The 26,653-nt window shown below is 38.9% G+C and overlaps 1 protein-coding gene across 4 annotated transcripts in view; it reads left to right on the top strand.

Moving 5' to 3' along the window:
• kiaa1549la (KIAA1549-like a) overlaps positions 1–26,653 on the top strand; it is a 126,048-nt gene that overhangs the window by 80,026 nt on the left and 19,369 nt on the right. For all 4 annotated transcript variants that reach the window (XM_047347800.1, XM_047347809.1, XM_047347817.1 and 1 more), the window contains 2 exons: positions 543–736; positions 15,799–15,944. In XM_047347800.1, coding sequence (XP_047203756.1) covers positions 543–736; positions 15,799–15,944 — 340 coding nt within the window. The remainder of the gene's footprint in view (positions 1–542; positions 737–15,798; positions 15,945–26,653) is intronic.

Genomic DNA, 26,653 nt, shown 5'->3' on the forward strand with positions numbered 1-26,653 from the left:
TGCATTTGACTTTGTAGCTGAGTGAGCACTGCTGACTTCAAAAAGCTAGTTGTTTCCAAACCATAGAGTTGATGGCTCAATTCCTGTCCCTCTTTCTACTTGATTTTGTCCAGAACCTCAAACGTTTCTAAGAAGTTCATCTCACTCTGATTATAATCATTAGAACATGGACTGATTGTTGTTTATCAGCTGACATTTTCTTTCATTGTTCATTCATTTGTTTGAAAAAATTTTGGCTTAAGTGTGCTATGCTGCTGTGTCAACAATGCATCATGGTTTAATGTGTGCAGATTTTGGCATCATTTGTTGATCCATTAGGTTTAGCTTTAGTATGAAAAACATGAGAGTTATCAAGCCTGACTGTTGAACATCATTTATGAGTTTTTTTTGCATGTAGGGCTACTTTTCTGTTTTACAGATGGTGGTTTGAATGACTGCTGCTGCTTTTGACCCATTGAGCTCATGTATTAAATTGACCTCAAAGACTTTTCTGAGTGAAAGTGGATCAGTGACCCCTACTGTGTTGTCCTCTTTTCTGCTAGCCTGTACAGGGCTTTGACTACGCCAAGAAGCACCTAGGTCGAACTGGTGACGAAGCTGTCTCTGTTACTAAGGAGACGCTGGTGCTGGGCCTGCCTGTTCGAGATGCTCCACTATCAATGTCATTGGATAAGAAGGTTCACCAGGATGGGACTGCAAATAAAAGACCTCCATCAGCTGATATACACAAAGGAGGGTAAGGGACCTATTGACTTATGTGTTTACTCAACATTGTGCTTTAATTTTCCCCTACTTCTTTATTAAATATAAAGATAAATATTGGAAAGGAATTTAACTCATATTTGTGTTTAATGTACAGTACCGACCAAAAGTTTGGACACACCTTCTCATTCAAAGAGTTTTCTTTATTTTCTGACTATGAATATTGTAGCTTCACACTGAAGGCATCAAAACTATGAATTAACACATGTGGAATTATATACTGAACAAAAAAGTGTGAAACATCTGAAAATATGTCTTATATTCTCGGTTCTTCAAAGTAGCCACCTTTTGCCTTGATTACTGCTCCGCACATTCTTCTTAAACTTACAGGGGTTGGACAATGAAACTGAAACACCTGTCATTTTAGTGTGGGAGGTTTCATGGCTAAATTGGACCAGCCTGGTAGCCAGTCTTCATTGATTGCACATTGCACCAGTAAGAGCAGAGTGTGAAGGTTCAATTAGCAGGGCAAGAGCACAGTTTTGCTCAATATATTGAAATGCACACAACATTATGGGTGACATACCAGAGTTCTAAAGAGGATAAATTGTTGGTGCACGTCTTGCTGGCGCATCTGTGACCAAGACAGCAAGTCTTTGTGATGTATCAAGAGCCACGGTATCCAGGGTAATGTCAGCATACCACCAAGAAGGCCGAACCACATCCAACAGGATTAACTGTGGACGCAAGAGGTAGCTGTCTGAAAGGGATGTTTGAGTGCTAACCCGGATTGTATCCAAAAAACATAAAACCACAGCTGCCCAAATCACGGCAGAATTAAATGTGCACCTCAACTCTCCTGTTTCCACCAGAACTGTCCGTCGGGAGCTCCACAGGGTCAATATACACAGCCGGTCTGCTATAGCCAAACCTATGGTCACTCATGCCAATGCCAAACGTCAGTTTCAATGGTGCAAGGAGCGCAAATCTTGGGTTGTGGACAATGTGAAACATGTATCGTTCTCTGATGAGTCCACCTTTACTGTTTTCCCCACATCCGGGAGAGTTACGGTGTGGAGAAGCCCCAAAGAAACGTACCACCCAGACTGTTGCATGCCCAGAGAGAAGCCTGGGGGTGGATCAGTGATGGTTTGGGCTGCCATATCATGGCATTTCCTTGGCCCAATACTTGTGCTAGATGGGTACATCACTGCCAAGGACTACCGAACCATTTGTCAGGTTCAACCAACATAACAATACTTATAACAACACAAAAAGAAAAGAGAGACAAAGTATTAGTTCCTTTTACTCGCTTTGCGAGGAGAAACGGTCAAGATATGCTCAGTTACAGATCTCGCACCGCTCTGAACAGCATCTGTCCGCCTCCTCTTTTTATTGTCTTTCGGGGGTCCCTAGTTTACAAAAACATTGTTCTCTAAAGGATGGGGGAAAACAACAGCTGCATCTTAGACAGGTCATAAACTCCTTTATCTTTTAACAACATCTTTCCCACAGTCTCCTCCAACTTTGCAGGGTCAACTCTGGCCTCTTGTTCAGTGCAATCAGCCCCTCTTTATGACCTCCTCAACTGGACTGCTTCTTTTCTCGCAAGGTCAGCTCCACTTTGTGACCTTAACCTGCAGACAAAATTACTCACACATCCTTTACTCACACATACATTATGAAAAGTTATATAATCAAATAGTCAAGTTAATAAATAGGAGAAACTATAAGACAAATCTTTATTCAATTATTCCAACAACATTCTTGAAGACCATGTGCATCCAATGGTTCAAACATTGTATCCTGAAGGCGGTGCTGTGTATCAGGATGACAATGCACCAATACACACAGCAAGACTGGTGAAAGATTGGTTTGATGAACATGAAAGTGAAGTTGAACATCTCCCATGGCCTGCACAGTCACCAGATCTAAATATTATTGAGCCACTTTGGGGTGTTTTGGAGGAGTGAGTCAGGAAACGTTTTCCTCCACCAGTATCACGTAGTGACCTGGCCACTATCCTGCAAGAAGAATGGCTTAAAATCCCTCTGACCACTGTGCAGGACTTGTATATGTCATTCCCAAGACAAATTGACGCTGTATTAGCCGCAAAAGGAGGCCCTACACCCTACTAATAAATTATTGTGGTCTAAAACCAGGTGTTTCCGTTTCATTGTCCAACCCCTGTAGATCTAAATGTTACTCTTCTATAAGTTTTTGTTCACCTGATGAACTTACTTGTATATTTAACAATGTAGTCTGTAAAAAAAAAGCTAAATTCTCCTCTGGTTATGACAGACTTATTTTTTAAAAGTTCAAGAATTTGTCACGTTTGCTTTTTGATGAAACAAACCAAATTCGACACCGCCTTAGTGTTTAGTGACAGCAAGGCAGATATTTCCCAGATCACACTTCTGACTTAATTATCCCTCATTCACAACAATGCTCATGCTTTTTGTAGATAATCACATTCATTGTTCTCACCTTAACTAAAACCTGTGTTTGTACACAGTAACATATCTGAGATAATGAGGTAATCAGTGAGAATGTTTCCCGCTGGAAGCCAGGAGAATAGGGAACCTCTTGGTGCTGGAGCAGATGTCTTGTCTCTGAACAAAACCAGTTATAAACTGTGAGCTTTACATCACTGCAGTCCAGACATCCGGGTTTGTTTGTGTATCACAGTGTTAAGCTAGAGAAAAGCCAGGAGTAAGCAGTGCAGACTCTGACAGACTGATAGGATGTAAAGGTAATTCTAGTGTTAATGAGGGGCTGTTTGTAGATGGAAAGAGAGAAAATACATCTGTTTACAGACAGAAGGTGGTAACAAAATGTAAGGCTGGCATGCAGCAATTTCAATCCATCCTGTCTGATACAGATAAAAGTAGGCTTCAGTTAGCAAGACAACTCATACCTGGCACTATAATTTGTCCATCATCTCAGTTATCAGCTTTAAATGCAAATAAACACCTAGCAGTATTACACAGTGGGGCTGTCAGCTGTCAAACAGACAGGACATCAACAGAGCCATAGATGTTTCTGTAACATCTTGGATGCATTCAGTCACTTAAACTACAGTATTAATAATGCAATACGATTAATAGTTATTTGGATTCACCTTCATCTAAATGTTTGTGGAGTTATTTAGACCTCAAAACGTTGGATGGGCTGAGGAGTAAATGATGTGGGACTTCAGAGCTCGGTGTCGGTACACAGATGGAAAAACTCAGACACATTAGAAACAGCCCTATTGGCTGCCCTACTCACCTTCACTGTGCAGAGCGCTGTGTAAATAAATGAGCAAACATGAGACACACAGTTGTTGAGGTCCTATACCTGACAATAATAGAAACCAAAAACACTTTCTTAAGACACATTCTGCAACAGATGGTGACAAATAAATGTATCCATTATTGAAAAAAGTAACTGAAGTAAGGAATGAGCTATAGCAGGGGTAGAGCTATGCACAAGCATGACGAACTACAGTTACTCAAGAAAGATAAAACTCAATTCTGCAATCCTCACGGGGTATGCCTTTTATTCAAAGGTGTGGAGAATTAAGCCAGTTAGGCCCAAACAGCATCCCAGAAGAGAGTCTCAAAAACAATAAGACAGTCACACATGAGCTTTGCAAAAGAAAAAGGTATTTGTCTCAAATCAGCTCCCTAGAATGTCGTGATTAACACAGGGAGGTATACATAGGAAGACACATAGGACGCTCTAACAGATGCAGCTCTCTCCCAGCTTTAATGGCCAAAGTTTCATACCTTGTTTTTATCTTAGTTTTCTGGCTCAAAATAACATCTGGAACCAAATGTTTCTTCTTTAACGCAATGCTCTTTTGCCAGTGTTTTTAAAATAACAGATTTCTTTTTTATTTTCAGGGAAGTTAATTTATAATAAGCACCAAAATTGTGTTAATTTTATATCTGTAATTATTTAAATGTGTCAGTATTTTACTGAGTACAACAATAATTAAATGTGAAATCAATAAATAAAAATAAGATTCATGATGTTTTACTTTGGCTTGTCAAACATCTTTTAGATGGAAAATAAACCCTCACAGAAAAATAAGCTACTCTTGTTATTTAGTGGGCTCTTAGGCAGCAAAATGCACACAGCAAATAAGGATTCGTTGACTTATTGTATTGATAGTTTTTATAATCAAATATTTCTGAGATTTTTATCCAGATTGAACTAAAAGAGTACTGTCAAGGTATTAGGCCACATACTCACATGTATATTTCTCGGAATAATAATAGAATGAAATAAAAAAAGCTTTTAATTATTTTTGAACTGAATGTTATGCAGTAATAAAATCCTACAGACCTGAGTAACTTCTCCTGATGAGCAAATACAAAATGAACAGACTATAAAATGTTAAACACATACCTTGTCTCATGTGGTGTGACACTGTTTGAACAATAGGTAGTGCTTTGTAAGAAGCCATAATGATGATATCACAAACTGCTTATCATAGTTGTCCTAGTATATAACAAATGAGCTTTCCATACCCCACTGCTCAAACTTCCCTAAACCAATATCACCAGACACCCAAATCCTCTATAATTCAAACAGGTGGGTCTTCAAACTCCTGCTTGCCATTACTACCAATCCTCCTTGTATTACTGTGAACTCTTGTGCAAAAGACACGGTGAGAAGAAAAGTCAGAAGATGTGTTTAAGTGCCCCGCCCTGTCAGCTACCATTATTTACTAGGCTGCGGAAAGTTGATATTCATCAGTTCTACAACACTGATGATTAAAATGGCTGAATTATTTTGGATTTTTACCCTTTCATTGGATTCAGCTGTGTTTAACCAGGGAAACGTCGAAAGCCTGCCAGATACTGGCCCTTGAGGACAGACTTTGGACACCACTGGTTTACATAATAATTCTGTGGTTAATCATAGTTTGGATGCTAGAGGATCAAATGATGATATAATGATGTTTTTTTTTTTTTTTACAGTCATGCAACTTTTTTCTCCACGGCACAGATTTAAAAGATCAAAATACTTAATGTTATTACAATGCATTGAGGTGAGGACATTAGAGACTTTTAGAATCTACTAAAAATCAGGTATCAGAAACCGTGACATCTAGGCATGCAAACTGTAAATGACAACTGATTCAATATTCCAGGAGTGTTGATTGACATAAAACCAGTGGCGGGTGGTGAAAAATATTCTTGGTGGCGCTGATGTAACAATACATTTCTCTACCTACTCCAATATATGAAATGGAATCAACAGTGAGACGACAAATACAATTGAACAGCATTCCTTTCATCACGCCTGCACAATGCCAGTTCAAAAGCACCACAAAACCTAATACAGTCAAAGAGTTTAGATAAAATACGACAATTATTATCAACCTCTTTATTGTGCCTTCTTACCTCAACGTGGTGTCCGTCATTGAGCTGTGCCGCTATGCTAATCTTTCCGAGCACAGCTACCTTGACACAGTTTTCCATAGTAACTCGGTTTGTCCTGACTGTATCCACGTTAAATCACATTTGGCATTTTTAAGAAGAATGCAGTGTAAACATAAAAGTTCATAGGCCATTCCACAGCCGGTCGGCCATGACTTGCGCTTGAACCAACTCTTCCAAAAACTCCGGTTGTAGACTTTATTTATAGATTTCTCCTTGGTCTGCTGGTTGATGATAATGTCTGACTTGTCATGTCCCAGCTTCTTAACCCGGATTTTCTCCTCCCCTGTCCTTCTTGCGAACGGGTAGATAAATAAGGATCTCACCGAATTCAGTGGAAGCTGCAACTTGCACGTTAAGTTCGCCATCATCTCTCTGATTGACTGCTCTACACAAGCGTTTTTACCTGCGAGGGGGAATATTTTCAGTGCCCCAAAGCCATACAATTCTGCGACACTGATTGGTCATATATTTAGTCATTTGCCGTAGCTACTGTAAACAATTGGCTATTGGGCTGCACCCCTGGGGCACTCTGAACAGTGCCCCATGATAGAAGCATTCGAGTCTGTCTATGGGAATTTAGTGATAAATGAATATCTGTAGGTGGGAAATGTAGTTTATATATATTTGATATTACATAGAGGCACACTTTAGTAAGTAAAACTAGTATATCAGAATTTGTAAAAATATATTTTACATTTCCCCCTCTTTTATCAGGGAGGCCGGCGCACCCTATTGGCTGGCGGCCACTGCATAAAACCGTACCAGATCACATTAATTCTGACCTAAATTTACATTTTTTTAAATTGATTTCTTTATTTAATCGTTTTTTTTTTTTTAAATAAAAATGTGTTTTAAAATATGTTTTTAGTATCAAGTACTGTTAATTTGTGAGCCTCAAACACAAAAATTTTATGACATATTATAAATCAAGATCCTACATTATAAATACTGTAACTTTAAACCTTTTGCAGAACAAATCTTAAATTATGCTGACAGTCACTAAGAAAATGTAGTGGATAAGACATAAATAGCTTCCAAGAAACACATCGTCATTAAATCAATAGCAGTCATCTGTTGGATATTGTATTTTTCCTAAATGTTTCCTTTTTATGTTCTGAGTTTGACCACCTTAGCAAGCAGTTTGTTGTAAACTACTACATGCATTACCCACATGCATCCACCCACATTAGTGATGACATCTTAACTTCTTAAATGAGCTATATAAAGTCGCTGTTTACATAATTTGACATAATTTAAAATCCAAGAATGTGGTGAAGACACAGCCTCATATTTACTCGTTGCTCAACAAAAAGTGAATGGGGGTGGGATTAGTTGTGCTTTGCTTCTCAAGGTTAATAAATACATGTATATTTATAACCCCAGCTGTATTTGGGCGAGAGGGAGCCATTCTGTATAACAGTTATGAAATGCTACAGTGCCATAGGCGCCGACAAAGTGTGATAATCAGCTTTACCAACCTGGAACGCATGCCTTATAGGGAAGTGAGGATTAAATAAGATAGAATTGTGTTTTCACTACCTGACTAAACATTAGTCACATAGAAATTTTGTACTGGTGTAGAATAAGAACCAAAACACCAAAAGATGCATTTACAGTTTGACCTTACTATCACCTTAGCTATAAGTGATGGTGTGTTTGATGACAAGAAAAAACATGAGAAAGATAATAACTCATGGTACTAAAGATATATAAATTTATTGTATAAAACATACTTAACCCTCTATATACCTGCTAATTTAATAATAAACTGAATTCACTGGAACTATATAATACACATCAAAATAAATGCTAATATTGTTATATAATATCTGTTAGTCAGAAGTCTACATACATTCCTCAGGGGCATGAATGCCATCTTTATTTTATCATTTTAATGATGCTTTTGAACCATTCTCTTTTTGAGGTTTAATAATAGGACAACGTAAAACTTTAATTTATTTTAAAAATGAGAATTACGTAAGCAAGTATGAATTTATTTTTGATTATTTCAAATCCATGCAGTCTCAAATATGTACATACACCCACGTTAATATTTGGGTGACTCTCCCTTAGCAAGTTGCAAAGAAACCACACAGATTGTATAGCTGTCAACAGGCTTCTGGCATTATTGAGATTAGGTATTCGACTACTGTTCTTGGCAAGATTGGTCAAGTTAATTTAAAATGTTTGGTTTTCCGGCTCTGATTTGGTTTTTAAGCGTAGTCCTTAGATTTTCAACAGAATTTATGGAAAGCCATTCCAGAAGCTTAGTGGTGGCTTGCTTTATCCATTATAAAACCATTTGATGTGTGTTTGCCATAATTGTCCTGTTGGAACACCTAACTATGATTAACATTTATCATTTGACCCAAACTGTCACCTCTGATGAAAGGAAATTGGTGAGGAGGCTTAGGAATGTTGGGGTCATTCATTTGGGCCAACTGGGCAGTTCAATATGCGCAGCTCAGCCTTAATTGCAGTGATGGACATCGATGTCATCAGAGCTATAAAAGCTGAAGACACAAACTGTTTCCAAAGAGACCATTTGTTGATTCAGTTGACTGTAACGGTTTCTCATATTTTCCCCGTTTTGGACCGCTGAGAAGTTTACTGTTTTTGAGTTGACCACAGGCACGTGTCACTCTGGTTCCCCTACCCCCGTTTTCCTCTTCAGACCTGTGACCCATCCTCAACTGGAGAACAGAAGAAATCAACGTCAAAGTAATTTTGTTCTTTTTTTTAATATTAAATTGATTAGATGTATTTAGAGGTCTGGGCAGAGCTGAGGCATAGTTCAATATGATTTAGAATCACCAGTAGTTAATCCAAGGTATCAGCTTGTTGCATGCTGAGCTGTGTTTGATTTGCTGTGCAAGGTGCATGTTAATGTTTTTGGTCCGGCTGATCCCAAATCAGCCAGCAGTTAAGTTGGACTTTTAAGGTTTTTTATTCAAAGCAGCTGTGGTCTGGGCTTCGTGGCCTGACCACTCCTTTGTCCCAGTTTTATTACTGGAGTTTTTCCACTAAGTTCACGCCTCAGAGATTTATTACCCTTTGGGGCAATCAGATGCTAGTGGCTAAGGGCGCAGCCCACTGTCTACCAGCTGATCGTCGAAAATCGAGACATCAACATACCAGGAGGGTTTCTCTTTCCAAGTTAATCCAAATTGCACATTTTCTCCATAAAATTGCTGGTTTGATCTTCATAGACAATCAATGCACATGTATTTTCTTTTATTATTATTGTTAGGTAGTAATTTTTATCCCCTTTGTGTAGAATAGTGCTTGTTAGTTAGGTGGAGGGCTTTGGACCAGAATAGTAGTATATCAGGGCTATATGGTTTCAATAAATTTTCACATATATAAATAAGAGAACGTTTATGTGTATTTCGTGCAAGAGTGATTTATCTGTCAAAAGCCCAAGGCGTTCCCAGGCCAGCCGAGAAACATAGTCCCTCCAACGTATCCTGGGCCGTCCCCTGGGCCTCCTCCTGGTGGGACGTGCCTGGAACACCTCCTGAGGGAGGCATCCAGTATAGATGCCCGAGCCACCTCAGCTGGCTCCTCTCGATGTGGAGGAGCAGCAGCTCTACTCCGAGCTCCTCCAGGATGGTCGAGCTCCTCACCCTATCTCTACGGGAGTGCCCGACCACCCTACGGAGGAAGCTCATTTCAGCCGCTTGGATCCAGGATCTCGTTCTTTCGGTCATGACCCAAAGTTCATGGCCATAGGTGAGGGTTGGAACATAGACCGACCAGTTAATCCCCCATTACTGCGGCAGCTGCACCGATCCGTCTGTCGGTCTCCCGCTCAATTCTTCCCTCACTCGTGAACAAGACCCCGAGATACTTGAACTCCTCCACTTGAGGCAGGAACTCCCCTCTAATCTGAAGAGGACAAGCAACCCTTTTCCGGTTGAGAACCATGGCCTCGGACTTGGAGTTGCTGATCTTCATCCTAGCCGCTTCACACTCTGCTGCAAACCGCCCCAGCGCATGCTGTAGGTCTTGGCTAGAGGGGGCCAGCAGGACCACGTCATCTGTAAAAAGAAGAGACAAAATCCACTGGTCCCCAAATCAGACCCCCTCCGGCCCTTGGCTGCGTCTAGAAATCCTGTCCATAAAAGTTATGGACAGGACCAGAATTAACTAATTGTAATTATTACATGCTTTGAGTCCATAATTACAACATCACAGGACATCTCTGACTTCTATTCGTAAGCAATGATTTTTGGTTAAGAAAGAAATGTTCTTTTCTGAATTATGATTTTTAATCATAATTTTTGAGTTTTACTGGTATGTCTCAATTGCAAATCCAAATAGCCAAATTTCTGGTACTTTCCGCAGATCTCAAGCGTACAACTTCTCCAAGATTATATCCTTTAACCTCTGAGTCCAACCACTGCCAGGCTGCGATTCTGTTCAAGAATCGTGTCCAGCTTGCGATTCTGCTCTCTTAACATTTCAGTCTGAGTGTTGATCGCTCTACAGACTCCATTCAACATCGCAGGCAGCTTTGGAAAGCTTTGAACAGCCGCCCACGGTTTGGGAATCACTCGATAAGCCAGGTAACCACCAACTCCAAAAAGCAGAAATCCTGTAATCAAAAGTCCAAATATGTACACATTTTCTATGTCCTCGATGGACATCGTAGTCAGGCACACAATCTTCCACTGCTGCCAATAATCCATTGTGTATCCAGAGAAGAACGTCCCGTCTGGACAAGAGGGTCTCCTTTACCCTGTCTTCTCGTCGAAAAAAAATTTGGTCAATTACGTTGAGAGTCCAGTTGACCAAATCCATAATTTAAAAGTTTGGAGGATATGCAAAGCAAGGCTCTGAGAACAATACAGACAAAAAGCAGAAGCAGGGATCAGCAGGGAGGGAAGGAGAGAAAACTCTTGTCTTCCACCGAGTGCAAGAGAAAAAGAGGGCCTGGTGACCCCTCTACTAGGGGCTTAAGCTCTTTATGGGCCCTGCTCAGAGGAGTATCTCTGCAAGAGATTTTTTTCCCTTGCGAGCTGGGCCTCTTCTCACACGTTTGCTTGGTTTTACAAACTTGAGGTCACAACATCTTTGCTGGCTCATTCAGTACTCAGTGTGGCACTAAGCACTGTAAAAAACTGTGATTGATTGTATTAAAAACTGCTGGCATGTAATGTGTAATCTGCCAAGCAATATGGGAGTCAGTTTTTTTTCGTTTCCAATGTGAGACACAAAACGAATGCTATGAAAGAAACCTTTAGGGGACTTTTGTAACCCCGGTTCTCTGAGTAGCATGAGTGAGTGACTCTCCAAGTCACTCTCCTTGCTCAGATGTTGCGAGGAAGAGATGAACGTTTTTCAATAAACTGTCAGTGCAGCGACAACACTATAAATAGGCGGAGGGACCCTGCCTTCTCTGACACTGACAGGCTTATTTCCAGCCAATCCTGGCTGGCGTAAAGTAATAGCTTCCAATGATGTCACGCTGAGAGCATTCTTGCTACTCAGAGAACCCGGGTTACAAAAGCAACCTGAAGATTTCGTGACCCCAATATGGCAATTGTGTGCTGCAGTGTGAGCATTGGAGATGTTTTACCCACTTCACCTGACTAGGTGTAATGGTAAGATAATCTTGGGTCCTTGTTTGCCACTGTTCTAGGGGTTTAAGAATTTTAGTTATTGTTCTGATTAGCCTTTTCCTCCCAAATGAAAATGAACATGAAGATAAAAAATGCTTCCAGCAAGAACACATTCAGAAAATATTTTAAATGTTTCAAGTACCCGTTGCCAATTTAGTGAGCTTCTATTCTACTGTATTAAAACAAAAAGAATGACAAATCATTTAAAGAATACTTTTTATTTAAAAATTAAAACAACAGCAGTTATTTTACCTGCTGACTGTTTGAAGAGAGAATCAGGCACAGACTGAATGTTAACTACGATGCAGCATGGAAGGGCCAGTTCAATAGGAGAGCATTTATTCAGCTCAGTGCCTCCTCTGGAGAGACGCAGTGTGTGTGGCACACGGGAAAGACAGAAGACAGATATTGGGATGAACATTACATTCCAGCAGTGTGATTACGGATTCTGCTGCTCCCCTCTCTGGCCTTCACAAACAGATTTACATGGAACTCACGTTGTATGTTGCTTTCCACCCCCTCCGGCTCTTTCCTGAATACCACATGACTTTTACTGTAGAGCAGCCAATTGCTGGCTACTGCTCTTGTTGCACACCGTGTGTGTGTGTGTGTGTGTGTGTCTGTTTGTAATAGTTGTGTGAACGTACATTCATGTGAGCTCCATGTTTTCCTCGCCTGTGGTTCTGCCATTTCTGGTCTCACTGATTCGTGTGTCTGATACCACCTGTAGACAAGCCTGTCATGTTGTGTGGCTGATGTAGCTTACATAGCCCTGGGTATGCATGTGTGTGTCCACTATGTGTGTGTAGGTATGTATGAGAAAAACAGTACAACAGAAGAAAAATGTGAAAAAAGCTTGTCATGCTTAATTCTTGGTGGCATATATTCAACAAGCTATATGTCTATGATGTGAATTTCTCATTCGACTGCCTCCCAAAGGTCCTCAATTGGATCAAGACCTAATGACTGTTGACTTTATTTGAGTACAGTATACACATTGTCATGTTCAAGAAACCAGTTTGAGATGGTCTGAGCTTTGTAACATGGTGCATTACCCGTTTGGAAGTACTTTGATAATAAAATGATGGACATCGTCAGGACTGATAGTTACGCTAGACTTTTTCCTTTTCAGTCATTTTGACTGACAGAATCATGTCATAATCTATTTTTACCCATCACTTAATTTTTTTTAAATGATAAAAATTAAACATTAAACAGCATTTTGTTTTTATTCATTTTCATTAATATTGATTCTGAACAAGTTGATCAGAGAATCCACATCCACCAGCTGAATACATGTAACTTTCTCTGCAGTGACAAAAACACTGATTGTGGTCCCAGTAACTACTTATAAACAATGATTTAAATGACTGCACTTCAAATATCAACAAATCACCCGATGTGGCTTGAACACACAGTCTCACAACTTTCTCCTGGTCTACATGGACCTGAATTGCTATGGGAAGAAACTTGTGCCATCAGAAACTGAATTTGAATTGCTCTGACTGAATTTGTATTTGTGTAATTTGAAATTAAATGCATTGGTTTGAAAATGAATTTCACTAAACTGAAACTGAATATAATGGTTTAAAACTGAATTCATTTGCTTTTAAAAAGTATTTTGTTGTATTAAAAATTCAGTTTGACTACTTTCACTTTCAAGTCTGAAATTCAATTTCAGTTCCAAAATTCAGTTTTTTGTGTCACACTTCCGGGTCCGTGAGGATAGCCACAGATTAATTAAACAGAGATTCATTGATTTACGTTTCACATCAGGTTAAACTTCCTTTACGGCATATTTTCTTAGTACCACATACAATGTATTAAAGTACCTCTGTGCATCAGCATCTCTCATTATCAAATAATAGTTTTTTTCCACAATTTGTTGAAGGCTTGGCAAAATTTGTATTCCTAAATATTCAAATTGTGGTACAACATTAAACTGTTGTACCTCTGGAATTAGTTTTGTCATTCATTTTTAGCAATAAGATGGAAGACTTTGTTTGTTAATTTTGTAACCTGATACATTACTAAATGAATTAATTATTTCTAAAAGACACTCTAAGGATTCACTCAAGTTTGACAAGAACAAAATAACATCGTCAGCAAATAACAAAATCATATGTTCATGTGGACCAATCCTAATACCCGCAAAGCGAGGATGTGAGCGTATTGTGATTGCTAGCGGCTCAATGGCGAGGACAAATAACAGGGGTGACAATGGGCAACCCTGTCTACAGCCCCTCTTAATTTCAATTGGTTTTGAAATGTTCCTATTCGTTCTTATTTCTCCAGAGGGGTTATTATACAAAATTTTTATCCATTTTAGGAAATTTTCCCCACATCCAAATTTCTTCATAATTTCAAAAAGGTATATCCACTCAACTCTATCAAATGCCTTCTCGGCATCTAGTGATAGAAGAGCTTTGTCTGTTTCCCCATTGCTGAAGTGTATTATATTTAAGACTCTCCTTACATTGTGGAAACCATGTCTCCCCTTGATAAAGCCATTTTGATCTTGATTAATTATATTCGGTAATGTTTTGAAGTCTCCGAGCAAGTATTTTTGAGATTATTTTTAAATCTGAATTTAATAAGCTAATTGGTCTAAAATATTCACATTTATTTAATGGTTTACCTGGTTTTGGCAGTAGGGTGATCATTGCCATATTCAGTGAGGGAGGGGAATTTTCTGATTTAAAGATTTCCTTGTACATGTCCAGTAAAGGGATTAGTAATTTACCTTTATATTTCTTGTATAAATCTATTGGAAGGCCATCTGGCCCAGCCATTTTCCCAGGTTTCATTTCGTCTACTGCACGTTCAATTTCTTCCTTTGTAATTTCCAAATCCAAGTCATTTTTGTTTTCGTCTGAGATTTTGGGTATCTCTAGCTTGCTTAAAAAATCATGAATATTTATCTTTTGAATAGTAGATTGTGCCATATATAACTTAGTATAGTATTCCCTAATGCCAAGTTTATTTCTTCTGGATCTGAAAGGACAGGTTCCTCGGTTACTATTTCCGCAATCGGCGCGCTGCTTTCCAGTTGTCGTATTTGCCATGCCAATATTTTGCCCGCCTTATAGCCTTATTTGTAAAATGTCTGTTTGAGTCTTAAGATGCTGCTCTGGAAGCAGAAAGTTTATTGTATTCTGCCCTCAAACACAACAGCACATTTTCCAACTGCGGATCCCTGCTTCCATTAACTTAACGGCTATGATTTAGTAAAACACCAGTGGACTCAGTTTACTCAGTCAACTAATTAGGTGATGTGTGAAGAAATTAACTGATTTTATTTAGAGGGATCAGGGTAAAACAGAGCTAAATAGAAATGCACGCCACTCTAAAGATTTTCATTTGTAAAAATATTTCAAAGCCATGTATATTTCCCTTCTACTTCCACCTACACATTGATGAACAAATTTGTGTTGGTCTATAAAATCATGAATAAATTCATAAGATGTTGTGGTTTCATTGTAATACAATATGTAGAAAAGTTCAAGGGGTATGAATATTTTTGTGAGGCATTGCAGCCAATGTGAAAATATGAGGTCTTTATTGTATAAGAAGCTTTTCTGGAACTGGTAAGTTTCAAGATTTATTTTATATGGCTGTTAAAATAAAACACCAGAAACTTGCATGGTGGCTAAAACAGGCTGTTAAGTGAATCAAAGTTTCCTCGGGAGCTCAATAAGTTTCAACTATACTGTTCTATCAAACTTTCAAATCAACCTTCAAAAGTACAAATCTGAATAAATAAGTAAACCAGGAATTAAGTTTTGACACCTTTTTACTTGCATCCTCAGAGCTGCTTTGTAGACTTTTTGAACATATTTATTTCTAAAGCCCTTTTAAATCATTCTCATAGCTAATTACTCACTAACATTGTTTTCTCACTTGTAATTAAAGCGGATAGTCTGCTGCCAGTAATAACTCTGAAATGATGCCCATTTTGTGTACACACTCACAAGCCTCACTCCCCCCTCCTGTCCTCCCCTCTCTCCCTTGTCTCTCTGTTGCCATGGCCACAACAGGCGGTTGCCAAGTGAGGAGGATGGCTCAGTATCGAGTAACAGCTCAGGGAAGCTGAACACCAGCAAGAGCTCCTCGGCCCGAAGGACCGCGACGGGCAACAGCAGCAAGAACGGCAAGGAGGAGCTGCACAAGAGGAGCAACAATGGTGAGGAGGAGGAAAAAGAAGATTAGTGGGGAAGCACATAAGTTTCTCTGAATTTCAGTGTTTCAGTCAATTTTCAATATTAAAAATTTGGATGTTTTGATTAGCAAAAAAAAAAAATCATCCAGTCTGCCCCAAGCCACTCTGTCATTCAATGATTATATAACCTAAAAATAATTATTGTGAATTAATGGAGTGAAAATTAACACTCTCATGAGTCCAGTTACTCAGCCTGCTGCTTCATCAAATAACTGTTAACGACTACACACAGATCCATGTCAAAGGCTTCATGTCGGCTCAAGCCCAAATGATCATTCTCTCACATCCTGCATTTCTGCTGTTGGTTTAATCTGCAGAAAGCAGTTGAGATTTCAGTGTTTCTAGAGTTTTTTACCTTTTGCTTCACCTCGTTCCAGGATAAAAACCTGAAAACACTGAATGTAGTCAAAAGCCAGTGGATCCTCCTAAAACATGATATCAAGTTCCTTTTTAGTTACACCACACGAAAAAAATCAGGAAGGTGGATGGGAAATATATGTTACAGCATGTTTTCACTTTAGAAGTTATTCGCAATCAAACAAGCTATATGGTTTGTGTGAGTCATGGTAAACCTGAGGGATTCTTATCCTGAGGTGTAAAAAACACACTGATGAACCGTTTAAGAGACCATTAAAACAAATTAGTGCTGCAGGAATTTTATTTAATTTCTCACTGATGCTGTTATGCAATTAAATATCTCTAGTCAGTGCTTAGGGAACTGTATATGTCTTCCTGATCTTATTAACCATACACAAAAATAGAGCAGATCTGACACAGAAGCTTATATAGCATAATTTGATGGAATTACTGTCAAAGTAATGCAGTTTACCATCATCAGTGTGTCCCTTTTTAGACAGAAGCATGTACAATCTTAAAACCTAGCCCAGTTCTCCAGTGCCCATCTGACACCTGGATTGCGATGTTGTTCAAGTCTTCTTTGAGAATGGTCCAGGTCTCTGATCTTTAGATAAAGACAGACTATTGAACGACTATACTATCATAACACCACACCATACACCGTAGTGTTCTGATGTTTACAGATGTATTTCAATAAATTAGAACAAATTCAAATTAGATCACTCCAAAAAATGCATTCATTTGTGTTTGTCATATTTTGAATTCATTTGCAACATCTGGACAAAGATAAAAATTGAAACCAATGAAAAACGACAAAGAGAAATACTTGACAACAAACCAGTAAAGTGGTCTAGATATTTGTGGTGGGTCGAGCAGTAAACGACAGTCAGGCACAGGTCAAAGTGCAAATAAATTGGCGTTTATTTAACCAAGAAAAACAAACTTGGATAAATTATACAGAAATCAAGATACTGGGCCCATAAAAGAGGTCATATTAACAAACTCTACTCAAAAAAACTGACAACAAACAACAATAACTAACAAAACAGACCTGCCTTACTGAAACAGAAGGGAAACTTAAAAAGTGGGTGATGAGTCTACACAGACAAGAAAAGGGTCAAACACACAAAAACCCGCCGGTGTCCACATCGGTTTCATCCGCCCCTTTCCACCTCTTTATTCATCCACAGGAATGGAGCAGCTGCCACTGAAGTTACTCAAAAAACAAAAACGATTAATTCAAAAAGTACACACATAACAAGGTAAACGAAAATGTGCACACCTTTTAAAATACAGTGCAATATTGTATAAATGAACACATTTCAAACCAAAACCAATTCTTTATTACTCTGTGAATGAAGTCCTATATTTAAAGAAAGCAAAATATAAGTGTAGTGAAATATGTAATTTTCTACTGTAGCAGTGTGATGTTGGAAAAGAGTACCTAATTTCTGTGACTGTAACTTCAGCCATCACAATGTTTTTTAAGGAAAACCAACACATATTCTAAGGTTATCGCTAGACTGCGAGGACAACATGTTTAAGATCCTCAAAACTTATTTTCATGGTTAGGCTGATCAGTTCTTGCCGGTTGTATATAGTTGCAGATGTAACATCTTTACAAGGATGTCCTCTGGTTAACATGCTTCCACTGCTCATAGATATGTATTTTTTTATGCTAAATGGAAAATTGGACTGAATACAACACATTTTTCCTGTTTTGTATTTTACATGGTTTGGCTTTATCTGCTTCAAGAACTTAGGTTAATATGTGGTTAAAAATTGTAGGGATATTGACAATTCCGAGATTCTCTTAGACTGTTACTCCCTACAGTACATGAAATTTAGTTCTTTAGGACACAATAAGCCAACAAGATGTGAAAAATATATGATCCACTGAAATTGCCATTATTGGCAATTGGCATTAGAAGGTTACAGATGACTGATTTTGTTCGCGGCTTTAACTGGTGACACATGTTCAATGAGGTGTTGTGTTCATGGACTGTAAAATCTACTGGTTGCAGAAACAATAGCATCTGTCTGCCAGGCAGTTTGATGTGTGACGACAGCAAAGCAATGGTGTAAATAATAGAATTACTGACGGCTAACCTCCTGCTTTACAGGTCCTGGTATTGTACTGTGTGCCATTACACCACAACATTGCAGAGGTTATGCCAGGGCACAAGAGTGAAAACAACACAAAGAACACCTAACCATCAGAACGAGTTCCCTAGTACTGCTTTTATTATTATTATCTTCATGCTGCAAAGCACTTAGCAAAACCTTCACACATGCTAATAAAGAAAAATTAAGCTGGATGTGTAATGTAAAAAAAAAATCTCCATCATTTTATAGATGATACCCTGCTGCTGCTATAGATCCCAGACTCATGTTGGGATCGGCCCATAACTTCATCAGCACTGACAGGCAGAGGAAAAAAAACTAAGATCACTTATCTTAATAGAACATCTTACTGTCAGGATTAGGCATTGTTAGTTGTTGGAAGTAGAAAGAAATGCCGCAGACATGGATAAGAACATTTTGAGAGTCACCAAATTGTAGAGATTGAAGAGCATAATAAGCTCCTGAGATGAGACGATACAAGATCCTAGGCTCACAGGAAGGAGAGTTTAACAATCTTTTAAGAATCCCTATTTTTTTGTTTTCACAGATGAAGTTTTACTTCTCCCCAATATTGTGTTAAAGAAACTGTAATCAGTGTATAATTTATTTAGAGCAGGATTGGAGTTTTCATGCGTGTCTCAATCTACGATGGAACAGTAAACATATTTATTTCCACTGTAGGAAAATGATGCTGTGTACACTTAGTAACCTTAGAAAGTACTCCATTTTGTCAGTCAGTCATTTTCTACCGCTTATTCCATAGTGGGTCACGGGGAGGCTGGTGCCTAACTCCAGCAGTCTATGGGCGAGAGGCAGGGTACACCCTGGACAAGTCACCAGTCCATCGCAGGGCAACACACAAACAACCATGCACACACTCATTCCTACACCTAAGGGCAATTTAGAGTGACCAATTAACCTAACAGGCATGTCTTTGGACTGTGGGAGGAAGCCAGATTACCCAGTGAGAACCCATGCATGCACAGGGAGAACATGAAAACTCCATGCAGAAAGACCCCCAGTTGGGAATCGAACCCAGGACCTTCTTGCTGCAAGGCAACAGTGCTACCAACTGCGCCACCGTGCAGCCCACTCCATTTTGTATGTAAAAAAAATGTCTCAAACATAGAAACAATAGGATGTCAAACGTAATGCACCAGGGCTTATAAAAATGCCATAAACCTCTTTCACTAGACTACTGGTCTCCACGTGCAGTCCTCGAGAGCCATTGTTCTGCAACATTCAGATGCATCCTTGCCCCAAACTATCTGAACAAATTGGCTAAATTACCTCTTCAGCATGTCATCGAGTTCTGCAGAGGCCTAGTAATGACCCTTTAATTTGATTGAGGTAGCTCTGGAGGACTGGAGTGGCAGACCCCCTTTACTAGACAAAGCCATGCTTACATAGCAATTATATTGTACTTCACAAAACAGACTTCCCTTTGATGAAAAATATTTTTTTGTTTCAAAATTGTGAGACCCCACACTGAAAGATTTCATTAGATTTCTACTAAACTGGGATGGCAACAAACGCTTGGTCATAATAACATCTTATATAAACCCAAGTTGTTTGGGGATGGTCCCCAGCCTTCAGTGGTAAACTCTAAGAAGTAACACCAGAGATCAAAGAACAGAACATGAGGCAATTAACAATAATGCGCAAAAATGACCAGTGTTTACCTATGAAACTCCTTGCAGTTATTGTAGAAGAAGACTGATTCATCTGACCAGTCTAACTTCTTCTACAATGCCAAGACCACATGACCACAACAACTGGACCCTGGCATCAGAGAAGACGGTGGACTGGTCAAATGGATAATGTTTTATTTTGTATACCATGAATTGTAGGATCCAAATAGAATTGTGTAGATGGTTAGGTGATAGTTAGATGGTACACAAATATTATTCTGGATTAAGGCAAGGTGGTGGCATGTTGACCTTTTGGTCACTGTGCTTTTGGGTGCCTTGGGTCTTTGTCATTCATGTGAATTTCACATTGACATAGACCATCTACATAACTTGACAAAGTACACATTGTTGGAGTCATCCATTTTGGTCACACAGTTGAACATGCGCAGCTCAACAGACATTGCAGCTCTGACGTCACCCGGGATTATAAAACCTGCAGAAAATAAGGTTTCCTTGCCATTTCCAGCGTGTTTCCCGGGATGACGCAACGGAGGCGCATATCTAGAGAGACAAAAGCTCGCAGGCGAACTTTTGCTCCACAAGGCCATTCCTGGAAGATCTTGAAAGCTGGAATTCTGTCTGATACAAGAAGTTCAGAAGATTCATATACCGATCGAAGGCCACGCTGTCAACCAGCACAGGTGAAAAACCCACAGAGGTTTTATTTCCAAGGAGATGTGTTTTCCTCCTTGTGATTCAGTTGACTAAACGGTTCTTCATATTTTCCCCTCCTGGACAGATGAGAAGTTTAACATTTTTCTTCTGAGTTGATCACGGACACATGATCTCCCCTCCCCTCGTTTTTCTTCAGACCTGATCCATCCTCAACCGGTGGAGAGAAGAAATCAACGTCAAAGTAATTTCGTTCTTTTTTTATATTAAATTGAATAGGTTCATTTAGACTTAGGGCTGCACGGTGGTGCAGTTGGTAGCACTGTTGCCTTGCAGCAAGAAGGTCCTGCACTCCCACTCAGTCACTTTGGTCCGCTGACCAGCTGTTTCTGGTCATTCTCAGTTCAAAGCAGTAGCTTAGAGAGGATAAGGCCTTCTCGATTGGGGCTCCTAGGATATGGGATGCCTTACCTTTGCACATTCGACAGGCCACTTCACTATCCATTTTTAAAACTTGTCTAAAAACATAGTAATACTGATTGGCCTTCAACCCAACTGAGACTTAATTTTACTCAACTGGTGGTGCAGTTGGTAGCACTGTTGCCTTGCAGCAAGAAGGTCCTGGGTTCAATTCCCAGCAGGGGTCTTTCTCCATGGAGTTTGCATGTTCTCCCTGTGCATGCGTGGGTTCTCACCGGGTACTCTGGCTTCCTCCCACAGTCCAAAGACATGCCTGTTAGGTTAATTGGTCACTCTAAATTGCCCTTAGGTGTATGAATGAGTGTGTGCATGGTTGTTTGTGTGTTGCCCTGTGATGGACTGGTGACGTGTCCAGGGTGTACCCTACCTCTCGCCCATAGACTGCTGGAGATAGGCACCAGCTCCCCCGTGACCCACTATGGAATAAGTGGTAGAAAATGACTGACTGACTGACATTTAGACGTCTGGGCAGTATGAGGCATAGTTAAGGTGATTTAGAATCACCAGTACTTAATCCAAGGTATCAACTTGTTGCATGAAATACTGATTGAAGTGTTTTATGCTGAGTTGTTTAGATTTGCTGTGCGGCTGAATCACACAGCACGGATCAGCAAGGTTCATGTTTTTGTCCGGTTGATCCCAAATCAGCCAGGAGTTAGAAGTTGGACTTTTAAAGTTTTTCTATTCAAAGCAACTTTGGTCTGGGCTTCGCCTGCCCACTCCTTTGTTCCAGTTTTATCACTGGAGTTTTTCCACTGAGTTCCTGCCTCAGAGTTTTATGACCCTTTGTTTGAGATTTGGAGCAATCAGCTGCAATTGGCTAAGAGCACAGCTCACAGTCTACCAGCTGATCACTACAATCGAGACATCAGAACACCAGGAGGGCTTCTCTTTCCATTTAACCCAAATTACACATTTTGTCCATAAAACTGCTGGTTTGTTCTTTATAGACACTAAATGCATGTATATTTTTCTTTTATTATTATTGTTAGGTAGTCATTTTTATCCCCTTTGCGTAGAACGGTGCTTGTTAGTTAGGTGAAGGTTTTTTGGACCAGAATAATGGTGTATCAGAATTATATGGCTGCAATAAATTTTCATATATATAATTAAGAGAAGCGTTCATGTTTATTTTGTGCAAGAGAGATTTATCTGTCAAAACAAGGTCAAAGTTCCTCACCTTCGTTGAAGTGGTTGAATAAACAGTGACATTTTCTGGTTCTGGGTAATAATTGATCAATTATTAATGTCAGTCAGTCAGTCATTTTCTACCGCTTATTCCATAGTGGGTCGCGGGGGAGCTGGTGCCTATCTCCAGCAGTCTATGGGCAAGAGGAGGGGTACACCCTGGACAGGTCGCCAGTCCATCGCAGGGCAACACATAAACAACCATGCACACACTCATTCATACCCCTAAGGGCAATTTATAGTGACCAATTAACCTAATAAATTATTAATGATGAATAGCTAAGTGTAATAATTAAGAGCTTTGAGCCCATAATCACAACACCAGAGGACATCTCTGATTTCTATTTGTAAGTAATGATTTTTGGTTAAGAAATAATTTTCGTGAGTTATGATTTTTAATTATAATCTTTGATAAATATTAAGTAATCAATAATCATAATCCCTGCAACATCTGCATAAAAATGGTATTCCCTAATGGTAGGGCCAGGAGAGCTGTCTCTGTTTTATTATTGCTGGTCAGAAAACGGTTGTCAACTGTAAAGAATTTTTCAAAGAAAAAAGTGCAGGTTTTAAGTTATAAGTTGGCCTATGAATTTATATCCCAACCCAGTTGTGCATTTGCAGGATTTCCTTTTGAAAAAGAAAGTTTGGATGGCTGATGATAGCATTTGGTAACTTTCAGTAAATGTTACTAAGGGTTCCTTTACACAGAATTAAGACAGTTTTACAATAAAAATGATGGTGGAGGCCCAGAAGCAACCATATAGGAAATGATCATGACAAGGTCATGCAAACAAGCCAGTGGAGACAGAAGCAATGTTAGGATTACTTTCACACTGAATTACATTTTCTAATTTGCTGCCATCCTCGGCCAATTTCCAACAGTTACGTTAGGTTGCAGAGAGCATAGCACTGTTTTTTTCTTGTATGGCAACAAATATAAAATGAGACATTTCAGAGGTCTCAGAATGATTGGCAACAAGAGGAAACTCAGTATTAAGTAGGCAGTAATATGGTTTTGCTCAATATGGGCAAAGGCTGTATGGCTTGCATAAAGCATTTTGTTGCTCAGGTAGCAGTCTGGTAAAACTCCTCCAGTGATATCACTTTGGAAAATTGCAGCTTTGAGTTCTCAGTCAGAAATAAGAGAATCAGAAAAAAAATAAGTTTAAAGCATGTCTGTGGTCTCATTTGTCTCTGCTTGAGGCTATCTTAGCTGGTATGAGCATAACACAGCCAATACATAACCCATGTCATGCCCACTCTAAAAGCATAAGCACCTCGCTCTAATTTTGATCATAGATAGTTCATTAGTACTGCGTATAGTTTTTGATAACACATAATGAGCTATTTTTAAGATATTTTCAATGCATCAATGCATCTCTTTCAATGCAGCCAGCATTTTCTGTATTCACAAGTCTTTTTACACTACAGATTTTCTGCAAATGGTTCATGTTGAAAGATTTCATAAAAGGTACGTGCAATCAGTAGCGACATATCTTTTTATTTCGCTGCACACTGAGGATTGGTTGCATAAATATTCCTCAGCACTCTGGTAATTAAGAGAGTTTAGGCCACTGATTTTCAATCTCTTTGGCACTGGCATACCAATTTTTACTGTAAATTGTGTAATTTATCATTTATTTTAGCACATTAATGAATACCACAGCAAAAAGGGATGGTTGTTTATTTGAGCCTTTTGCCGGTGTTTGCAGGATGTTCGAAATGGAGAACAGTAGGTTTTTCATTAAAATAAATGAGCAGGGCAAATAAAGAGATCTTGCTTTTTACCCTGAATCATCTGCAGGATTAACTTATTTGAATATTTATGATACCGATATCAGTACATAAGTGAGTTGCTAGTGTATTTGAAGGGAAGTTTGAAAAGGGAATGATTAATCTCAATTCAGTTCAGTTTATGTGACTAGCATCAATTTACAATAAATTTTATCTCAAGCCTCTTTGTAAGAACCAAGTTCGAATTCACATCCTTTTATGAAGAACTATTTTTCCAGACCATTCTAAGTCAATCCAGTTAAGTAAAGTAGACGAGTCCAAATTCAGTTGCATACAGTTTAGTTTGATACACAATGAAGTGAAACGCATTGTGTAATTGCAAATGGTACAAAGTTATCTTTCTGAGGAAGCATCGACTAACTGACTTGCAGAAATTCCTCATCCTAAACAAGTCTGTAGCAATACAGAAAAAGGAACAACTGCATGAATTCCATCTGCTATGCTTCAAGCTGAATTTAAAAAAATATATATTTTATGTGACTTCTACAGCGAAAACTGGGCAGAAATGACAGATTTGGCAGAAATAGTTGACACGTCACAGAGGACTTAGTTTCAAAACCAAATCTCCATCCAGGGTATTTTATTTCAATGCAGGAAAAAGAAGAAAAAATAAAATTTTTGTAAATGTACTTTTTAGACATTAAACAGTCAAATCTTAAGAGTCATGGTAAAAAGAAAGTACAACCCTTTATTTTCTAGGGTTTCTTACCAAGGTTTTGGAGTTTTATTTTAGTTTTCTGTTTAGCTTCATATTTATTCAAGATAATCAAATCAGTTTATTGTAATAATTAATCACTAATAATATACAGCAAAATGAGAGTGTTTTTCTTTTGGGATCTTCAACAGGTTAGTTAGCATAAAACACACAAAATAAATAAAACATATAAAAATAGATGCAATAATATAAAGTGCAGTTGCTTAACAGGATTTAAATAGCTTGACACCGAAGGCTGTGTAGCAGTCTGGAAGTTCTGCTTTTGATCTGGCGGTTCTGTTTGCTTGATAGCAGCGATTCAGAGAGAACACAAAGAGTCTCTGACAATGTTCAATCCTGTTCCTTCAGCAGCTCTGGAACAGATACTGAACAGCGACTCTGTGCACGTTTTAAAGACCCTTTCAACTCCTCTCACCATCCTCTGCAGGGCTGTCTGTCTACCATATTGCAGCCAGAGTACACTTAGAGTACACTTAGGAGGAAACCATGGTGGGTAGTTTTGTATGCTGGAGAACCTGGTAAAGACTAAATATTTTATACGAACAAAGCATTTGCTTACTTTTTACTATTCCTGTATGTCCCCAAGATGGCTGCCAGTTGACTGACAGTATTAATATCCCTGTTTAAACTCTGAATTAGGTTGGCACATTCTGCTGTAATGGTAGTGAAACAACCTCTTCTTCTACAACTAGCAGTTGGTGTCAAGGGTTAGTATTATCTTCATGCAGTGTTATTACTTCTGATTTGGTCTACGGTGTCTGCTGTTTGTGACGCCCACCTGATGCCCGACCTTGACTGTCACGCTTGACATGTCGCGCAGCTTCAGTAACAAATAACGCAGGCAGAGCTTCTGCCAAGATGAAGGCCAGTTGACACTATGAGTTTTCAAGCTGACTTATCATGATGTCAGTCAGTCTGGGAGTGAGTCACAGTGGACAGTGCAACACATCATTGCCCATCTGCTGCCTTCTTCAGTAACTCACTATATAACCTTAAATACAGCAAGCTTCATATGTCTGAGGTCCACCACAGTGAGTTAATTTAATTTTATCAAGATAAACATGAGAATGTGTGCTGTTATTCCCCCAGCATTAGTATTAAACAGAATTTGTTCTTTATTTCACTTATCTAATTTTGTAGTTTCTATGACAACAAGCAGATCTAAGTTAAAAAGCTAAATGACATAATGTGTTTTCTTTTCTTTTACAGAGCTTGACATTTCATCCAGGACCATATAAGCATAAAAGAAAAAATATAAAAATGTTCAGAATAATCACCTTTAGCCTATTTATTTTAACAGACGGTGCACATACAGTCATGGTAAAAAAGTACACCTTCAATTAAGTCGAGGGTTTTATCTATCAGGAGGAAATAATATAAACTGGTCTTTATCAGATTCTGAAATTATTTATATGTAACCTCAAATCTATAAACACAAATAACAGACCTTATGCTGTCATTATTTGTTGAACAAAGATGAAGACTAATTGGAAAATATTTAAGTGAAAATCTAAGTATACCCCATGTTTCAGTAGCATCTACATAAGCCTGCAGCAGCAATAACTATTAGTAGATTCTTTAAGATTTAATTAGTCTCTTACATACTTGTAGAAGAAGTATGACCCACTCCTCTTTGCAATGTTGCTTCAGTTCATTGACGTTTGGAGACAATCGTTTTCCACATTTCTGTTTGGGCCCTACCACAGGAT

This window comes from Girardinichthys multiradiatus, chromosome 2 (genome assembly GCF_021462225.1).
Source record: "Girardinichthys multiradiatus isolate DD_20200921_A chromosome 2, DD_fGirMul_XY1, whole genome shotgun sequence".
Classification (NCBI taxonomy): Eukaryota; Metazoa; Chordata; class Actinopteri; order Cyprinodontiformes; family Goodeidae; genus Girardinichthys; species Girardinichthys multiradiatus.